The sequence below is a fragment of the Stigmatopora nigra genome, chromosome 23 (assembly GCF_051989575.1).
Source record: "Stigmatopora nigra isolate UIUO_SnigA chromosome 23, RoL_Snig_1.1, whole genome shotgun sequence".
In the NCBI taxonomy this organism is placed as follows: Eukaryota; Metazoa; Chordata; class Actinopteri; order Syngnathiformes; family Syngnathidae; genus Stigmatopora; species Stigmatopora nigra.
In genome coordinates this window covers 2,474,343-2,482,895 of record NC_135530.1, presented here as the reverse complement: position 1 = coordinate 2,482,895, position 8,553 = coordinate 2,474,343, and the positions used below count along the sequence as shown (strand labels likewise).

Sequence of the window (8,553 nt, the reverse complement as noted above, 5' to 3'; positions counted from 1 at the left end):
CTGTTCTTTAAGGTCGGAAAAAATACTAAACACAAATCACATATAGGTTAATCTCACTTTTCTCAAGAAATTAATGAAGAATGAGTCATTTATTTGCATATATTTGTCATTTTGCGATTCATTTAACACTGAAATTTCACTTCCCTTACATAGAAATAGTTATTGTGCAAACTGCCAGTAATTACTTACTTAGTTCCAAAATTCTAAGGCTGCTCCACCTCTCCTTACTTGTTGCTCTGCCCTCCTGGAGGCACTTGCATGCCAGTGGAATAAAAATGTGCTCAGCCTTTTGCACCAGTAAACAGTAAAGACTGAATCTGGCCTGCCAGGTTTTGTTTTTCTTTTCTTTCTTTCTTCTCCTTGACATGGACCCAACAAAGGATGTCTCCAATGATGCATTAGGTAACTTGATTCCCCTTGTTCGCATGCATGCATTTTGGATTATGTCAATTAACAGCATTTTAGTCAGTTCTGAGAGAAAATGTCTATTTGTATGTAGTAAGAACCTTGACTGTAACACCTGTTATGTTATTTGATATTTCCTTGTCAGGTTTTTCAGGTTCTCGCGTTTGTTTTCTTTTTGTACACAAGACTTAATATATCCCCATTTTATATTTCTTTGCAATATAGCATTTTTAAAATTGACTTTAGGTAAAAAAAATCTGATTTTGTGAGTTACGTGCGATGTTCCCTCTAAGTTGCGCACTACTCTCGTCTTCTCTGCGCAGCAGCAATAATATGGCGCGTAGTAAATAAAATCTAAACTTCAATCAATTTTAATGGAGAATAAGCCTAAAAACAAAATACTCATTTCTGAGTAACGTCAAAAAAGCTGTAATACCATGGATGAATGAATTTGTTCAAAAGCAAGAGAAAAAAATAGCAGTTTATATGAGTAAATTGACAAAATTGCAAGAATTATGTATTATGACCTATGTTGCCTCTAAGCTTTGTCTTCTCTGCGCAGCAGCAATCATATGGCGTGCAGTAAATAAAATCTCAACTTTTATTTTTTTACGCCTTATCCCATAATGGCGCCGTTTAGGCGGTAGCCTGTGGCTGTAGCTCTGTCCATTCTTATGTTTTTTTGTGTTTTACAGCATGTTTTACATGAAAAATTAGATGGAAATTGACATGCACCTGCTTATGGCAGGTGTAATACTGGTGTGCCCATAACGAGCAATGATGATGTTGTCTTTCTGCCCAGACCAACAAAAAAATAGAGAAAACATTGGTCACTAGTTGTGAAAGGCTGAACTAATGATGGACGACAAAAGCAAGATGACCAGCCAACACGCTCTTTTTGTCTCTGATGGAGATGTCAGCAAAAAACGACGGTGTAACATCTCAGCTCTCAAGGTATCATATCATATATTCCGGTGATTTACTCAGTATAATATGTATAATGGGTTTTCTCCTTTGGTTTTCTGCAGATGTTTATTGTGGCGCTGTCCTTCTCTTATTTCTGCAAAACTCTGGCGGGAACCTTCACCAAAAGCGCCATCACTCAACTAGAGAGGCGTTTTGAACTCTCTAGCTTGCACATAGGCCTCATTGATGGGGGTTTTGAGATGGGAAATCTTTTGTTTCTAGCCGTGGTCAGCCATTTTGGCGCCAAGATGAACCGACCAAGGCTCATCGCATGGGGTTCTGTACTTATGGCGGCGGGAGCGCTTCTCACAGGAATGACGCATTTCTTCATGGGACCGTAAGAACAATATTTGGACCAAATGATTGTTTAGCCAATTTTAAGCAAGTAAAACTGGAAAGTAATTGTAAAATCAACTTGATTTCAATAGAAAAGTAGGTATTGAATAATAGTACTGACTCAGCTATTTACTTCCATTAAATCTGTTAATAAAAACTTAAATAACTATAATGACATGGATTAGTTTTTAGAGTGTCTGGAAATATAAATGCAATTCATCTTTTCTCTTAAAAAAATTGATCCATTTTTTGGAAAGATAAATCATGTTTTCTCATAAATATGGATACAATTTTGCTGTAGTTAAATTATTAAAAATGAAACTTTCACCTTAATTATTTTTATCATTAAAAAACAACTATTGATTCACCTTAAATGAGTGAAAAAACAGAACAGAAAACGATAATCTGAAACATTATCTTTCAGGTACAAATACGAGACGGTTATTGCTTCATCCCAAAATGACAGCACAGGCACAATTGCTTGTGTTAGGCCTGACATCACCAACAACAACAACAACAACCACTGGAAACAACCACTCCACAACATGACACAAGGTATACGATTCCATTACAACTCCCAGTAGATTAACCTTTCTTTTCCCCTGAGCACGATCCGCCCCGTTCCCACAGAAACCTCGCTTACGCGGCAAATTAAGCTGCTTAGAAACGACGAAAGGTAGCCAACAAATATTTCCTTTGGAATGTCCAAGTCTCAAATGTTGAGAAGAAGCAGAAAGAGAGCGGTAAACTCAAAATACTGGCTTTGCTCCAACTATTCTGAGAATGTCCTCCTCTTCCTCCTCGCCTGTCTGAAATTGAATTCCGATTTGCACCCCCCCCTCGTAACCGGACGTTTGGTCGCCGGTCTTTTGGTCGCTGATGAAACCAGCTCTCAAAATTATATTTATGAGAGAAGTTTAATATCTAAGTACTGTTTAATATGGAAGTACTGTTTAATATCTAAGTACTGTTTAATATCTAAGTACTGTTTGATATCCAAGTACTGTTTAATAACTAAGTACTGTTTAATATCTAATTTCTGTTTAATATCTAAGTGCTGTTTAATATCTAAGTACTGTTTAATATCTAAGTACTGTTTGATATCCAAGTACTGTTTAATATCTAAGTACTGTTTAATATCTAAGTACTGTTTAATATCTAAGTACTGTTTAATGTCATGAGAGAGAGTTTAATATCTAAATATGTCCTGTTTTCAGGAGTACTTAGATATGAAACAGTACTTAGATATTAAACTCTCTCCCATGAATATAATTTTGAGAGCTGGTTTCAACAGTAAACTCTCTGTCACCATTTGACGAGTGACCAAAAGGGACCAAAAGACCGGTGACCAAAAGACAGGCGACCAAACGTCCAAGATCCCAATACCCCTTTGTGATGATCAATTTCATATTAGCCATAGCTAACACAAGAGAGGCATTCCTTTACAGCCGATAATTGTGTTTTCACAGCATGCGAGAAGTCCGGCTCCAGCATGTGGATCTACGTGTTCCTGGGGAACGCGCTGAGGGGGATCGGGGAGACCCCCGTCACACCTCTGGGAATCTCGTACATCGATGACTTTGCCAAAGCGGAAAACTCTCCTTTCTATATTGGTAAAGTTCATTTCCTGATATATTTATTTGAACAGCCTCTTCGGAAAATCAACTATTTGTACTTTTTTTTGCTTGACAGCTTGTCTCCAGACAATTGCTCTCCTTGGCCCTATATTTGGCTACCTCCTGGGGTCCTACTGTGCTAATCTATATGTCGACATCGGATTTGTTGATATGGGTGAGTTTGAACACAAATACAAATGGGAGAATGAAAATCAGGGATTGAGTTATTCAATAGACTTGGGGAAGTGTTTGTATTTGGAGGCTCACGTGACTGGACGTTTGGTCGCCGGTCTTTTGGTCCCAGCTCTCAGAATTATTTTCAGGAGAGAGAGTTTAATATCTATGAGAGAGGGTTTAATATCAATGAGAGAGGGTTTAATATCAATGGGAGAGGGTTTAATATCTATGAGAGAGTTCAATATTTAAGTACTGTTTAATATCTAAGTACTGTTTAATATCTAAGTACTGTTTAATATCTAAGTACTGTTTAATATCTAAGTACTGTTTAATATCTAAGTACTGTTTAATATCTAAGTACTGTTTAATATCTAAGTACTGTTGAAACCAGCTCTCAGAATTATATTCATGAGAGAGAGTTTAATATCTAAGTACTGTTTAATATCTAAGTACTGTTTAATATCCAAGTACTGTTTAATATCCAAGTACTGTTTAATATCCAAGTAGTGTTTAATATCTAAGTACTGTTTAATATCTAAGTACTGATGAAACCAGCTCTCAAAGTTATATTAATGAGAGTGAGTTTAAAATCTAAATATCTACTGTTTTCAACAGTACTTAGATATTAAACAGTACTCATATATTAAATCACTTGCACTTAATTGACTTTTTTGATGTTGTTTAAAACAAGCCTATGATTTTATTAGTCTATACTTATAGTTTCCCCAATTGAAAGCATCATTTATTTTCCCCCCAGAAAGTATAACCATCTCCCCCAAGGATGCCCGCTGGGTTGGAGCCTGGTGGTTGGGAATGCTATTATCCGCCAGCCTACTCTTCCTCTCCAGCGTCCCTTTCTTTTTCCTTCCTCAATCCCCTGAGGGTGAAGATGCCAAACCCCCACCTGTGGAAAAAAGATCCGATACCATGTCAGATTCCTCCGACAACAAGCCAATAAAAAAGATTGAAGAACTCGGAAAAGGTACAACAGAATCTGATCTCCCTCATGTTAAAAAATAGCATCTTTTCAATCTTGATCTCTTTTAGGGTTCTTCCCTTCACTGAAGTGCCTTTTTTGCAATCCCATCTTCATCCTGCTCATGATTGGCAATACGCTGAAGTTCAATGCATTTGTTGGCATGTTCACCTTCAATGCCAAATATATTGAGCAGCAATTTGGACAGTCAGCATCCAGAGCCAACTTCCTAATAGGTGAATAGAGGACCACCATTGGTCAAATTCTAGCCTATACAACCTTTGAATCTTACCCTTGTCACAAAGCTTTTGAGTTAAATAGACAAACATGTTAACAGGTCATTTTGAAATTCCTTTTCACCAACTTCTGTGTCCTATATATAATATATATTCTGCAAATTTGATGATAATCCAACTAAATAACCTTTGCCTACTGAAATAAGGGAAAAAATGACATCACTCTGCATCCTAATAGTGAAATAAAAGTTAGTTTTTTCAACCAATGTTCCCTCTAAGCTCTATTGCGCACTATTCTCGTCTTCTCTGCGCAGCAGCAATCATATGGCGCGCAGTAAATAAAATCCAAACTTATTTTTTTGGTTTTTTTTTCCCATGATAGTACCATTTACGTGGCAGTAGCTCTGTCCACTCTTATGTTTTTTAGTGTTTTACAGCATGTTTTACATCAAAAATTAGAGGAAGCTTGTCTTTCTACCCAGACCAACGAAAAAATTAGAAGGAACATTGTTTAAAACACTCAATTGGCCTTCAGCCACAGGTTTGAGGCCTCTGATTTATAACATTAGGTTTAAGTAGACACTTTTTACATGCTACCATGGCAACGTCTTGCTGTTTCTTTCACCAGCAAAGGGCAAACAATCCATTCCCACACATTAAAACAAATCTAAAGACTTATTAAGTTGGCAATACACATTTTGCAATGGTGTTACTATATAGCTCAGATAAGGAAGCCAGATAGCATAAAAAATGTGAAGGAGTACAACATGGAATTGAGAGTAAAATATGTTTCTTTCTTACAGGGATACTGACCATTCCAGCCGTCGCCCTGGGGATCTTTCTGGGTGGCATTCTAATGAAACGATATAAACTGAGTACCATATCAGGAGCTCAGTTCTCCTTTGGGGTTTCACTCGTATCGTACTTATTTATGTTGCTCAAGTTTACTAGTCAGTGTGACAATATTCCTGTGGCAGGACTCACCACTTCATACAACGGGTTAGCAACCCTCTATCACCCTCTGTTCGCAATCTGCAACATATTGCCATTAAACTTCACCTTTCTTTATCACTGACAGAACGCCAGGAGTGTTACACGGTGGGCGAAATCTTTTCTCCCAGTGCAACAGCAATTGTTCCTGCTCGTTGGATGACTGGGATCCAATTTGCTCAGACAGCGGAATAACTTATATCACACCGTGTTTGGCCGGATGCCTCGGTTATAGTGGATACGGCAAAGAAACGGTATGGCTATTTTGACAAAAGCCTGTAAATAAGGTGCTCGGATGTTTGGTCGCAGGTCAAGTGGGGACAGAGAGTTTACTGTTGAAACCAGCTCTCAGAATTTTATTCATGAGAGAGAGTTTAATATCTAAGAGAGAGAGTTTAATATCTAAGAGAGAGAGTTTAATATCTAAGAGAGAGAGTTTAATATCTAAGTACTGTTTAATATCTAAGTACTGTTTAATATCTAAGTACTGTTTAATATCTAAGTACTTTTTGATATCTAAGTACTGTTTAATATCTAAGTACTGTTTAATGTCTAAGTACTGTTGAAAACAGTAGATGTTTAGATATTAAACTCTCTCATGAATATAATTTTGAGAGCTGATTTCAACAGTGCTTAGATATTGAACAGTACTTAGATATTAAACAGTACTTAGATATTAAACAGTACTGGGATATTAAACAGTACTTAGATATTAAACAGTACTTGGATATTAAACAGTACTTAGACATGAAACAGTACTTAGATATTAAACAGTGCTTAGATATTAAACAGTACTTAGATATTAAACTCTCTATCTTAGATCTCAAACTCTCTCATGAATATAATTTTGAGAGCTGGTTTCAACAGTAAACTCTATGTCACTATTTGACCAGCGACCAAAAGACCGGGCGACCAAATGTCCGGCCACGATAAACAAGTGTCGCTGACGGAATACATTCATTCACCTGCAGGTGTTCCATAACTGCACCTGCGTGTCTGCGTCTTACCCGGCGGGCAGCAGCACGTCTGTGAAACTGGGGCAGTGCCCCCAAGCCAAAAGCTGCAGCCGAAGTTTCACCTCCTACATGGCTGTATCTGTCCTCAGCGCCTTCATTAACTCTCTGGGAATCACGCCTGCGTACATGATTATCATAAGGTCTTCCTTTTCAGTGACACGGGCGGTAAAAATATTCAATGTATAGTATATATTTTTTTCTAAATATTCTTCTATTACAGATGCATCAGCCCACAACTTAAATCCCTTGCTGTGGGATTGCAGACTATGATTATGCGAGTTCTTGGTAAGAGTTGTCCTGCATTATCCTTGTCTTTTTAGATCTGGTATTGTACTACTTGGATATTAAAGTAGATACTACTGTTTTATTAATAGGTGGGATTCCAGCGCCGATATATTTTGGAGCGTTTATTGATCTAACTTGCCTGAAGTGGTCAGTTAAAAATTGCGGTGGAAAAGGAGCTTGTCGAATTTATGATGCCGATATGTACAGGTATGACGACATTTTTTTATGTGTAACACATTGTGGTGTACTATATTAACTCCTCCATTTTTTTTACAGGGTAATCTTTCTCGGTTTAGTCTCAGGCCTCAGCGGAGCCTCGTTTTTTTTCACTTTAGCTGTGATAATCCTCCTCCGAAAACATTTCCAAAAGAAGGAAAACCAACGTGAAGTTGAACTTCGACCTCAATTAACAATAATGAACGATCCGAACAGTACAAAAGACGTCAAAGGAGTTCTTAATAATGGTTTCGTCTTTACAACCGACGAGGATGAAGTTAGTAAAAAAAACGAAAAGCAACCGGCGAAGAAAATGTCGTGAAAATATCGCCCAGATGAATTTAAATGGAATTTTATTGTGTTGAATGTCTTATTTTTATGGAAGTAAAGAAAATGTATGTTCCAAAGAGTTCTAAATCTGTTGCAATAAATAAAAGGAGTAATCTGTAAGCTTGGTGGCCAAACATGGTACAGCAACTAATATCCAAATACTGATTTATACAACATTCTTCCCTTTTGGGTTGCTAAATGAAATGAAAAATTCACTTTCTGAGGTATTATGTGTGTAGTTTAGTTGTGTTGGTTTGGACAACTGTACTACAAAAGTCAGTGGCGGTCCGTGAATTTTGTAGTAGCGCCTTCAGCTATCGGAATCAATTCAACCCTCAAAAACTATTTTAATGATGTCAGAAAGCTAACAGACAATTTGGAATTATTTAATAAGTATTCATGGACAAAATATAATTAACATCATTCTGTGATTCAGATATCTTATTGGCCAACAGAGAAGGCCTTGAAGGCCCTGACGGCAGACCACTACAACAAGTAGACGTACAGTTCTAGTACACATACATCTGGTTTAAGTATACACAAAGTGTACAAATAACCATACTTGAATATGATAATGTACATTTATACGTACATTTTGTAGTACATCATTGGTGGATTGGTGTAGCGCGATCTGACTGTTGTAAACAATATTTTTTGGGCAATCCACTTTTAAAATGGGATATTTTCAGCTCGGACAACCAGGTTAGAAGTTTTTCGAAGTAGTTTTTTTGTAGTATCAGGGACATTTATGGAACGATTCCGGTGCAAATGTTACATATTGCTGCTTTAATACATACGAGCATATGAATCCATTTCACACTGTTTTAGCTCGTGTTGGTGTGAACCCAATGAACCTTGTGTCACAATCGGAGCTTTCAATGCGCTACACAGGCTCATTCACGCTAGCAAAGCTCTTTTACATTTATGCAAAACAAAAAAATGGGCCTTATATATGAATATGTACTGTTCCAAGTGCAGTGCAAATAGCATATTTTTGCATATTT

General features: G+C 37.1%; 1 protein-coding gene across 1 annotated transcript; it reads left to right on the top strand.

Moving 5' to 3' along the window:
- Window positions 1-1,193: 1,193 nt before the first annotated feature.
- slco1e1 (solute carrier organic anion transporter family, member 1E1) lies at window positions 1,194-7,669 on the top strand. The gene is made up of 13 exons (XM_077709571.1): window positions 1,194-1,359; window positions 1,434-1,708; window positions 2,132-2,262; window positions 3,177-3,320; window positions 3,400-3,498; window positions 4,258-4,482; window positions 4,548-4,712; window positions 5,516-5,711; window positions 5,791-5,956; window positions 6,674-6,858; window positions 6,939-7,003; window positions 7,093-7,210; window positions 7,280-7,669. Exons 1-13 carry the CDS (start codon window positions 1,261-1,263, stop codon window positions 7,539-7,541), a joined length of 2,130 nt encoding a protein of 709 aa, XP_077565697.1. The 5' UTR covers window positions 1,194-1,260; the 3' UTR covers window positions 7,542-7,669.
- The last annotated feature ends 884 nt before the right edge of the window (window positions 7,670-8,553 follow it).

What these genes read in the sequence shown, in the direction of transcription:
- slco1e1 (XM_077709571.1), top strand. Translation starts at nt 1,261, where the DNA reads ATGATGGACGACAAAAGCAAGATGACCAGCCAACACGCTCTTTTTGTC. An exon ending in ACGCATTTCTTCATGGGACC is followed by an intron (nt 1,709 to 2,131) that starts GTAAGAACAATA and finishes ATTATCTTTCAG; the next exon opens with GTACAAATACGAGACGGTTA. An exon ending in CATCGGATTTGTTGATATGG is followed by an intron (nt 3,499 to 4,257) that starts GTGAGTTTGAAC and finishes TTTTCCCCCCAG; the next exon opens with AAAGTATAACCATCTCCCCC.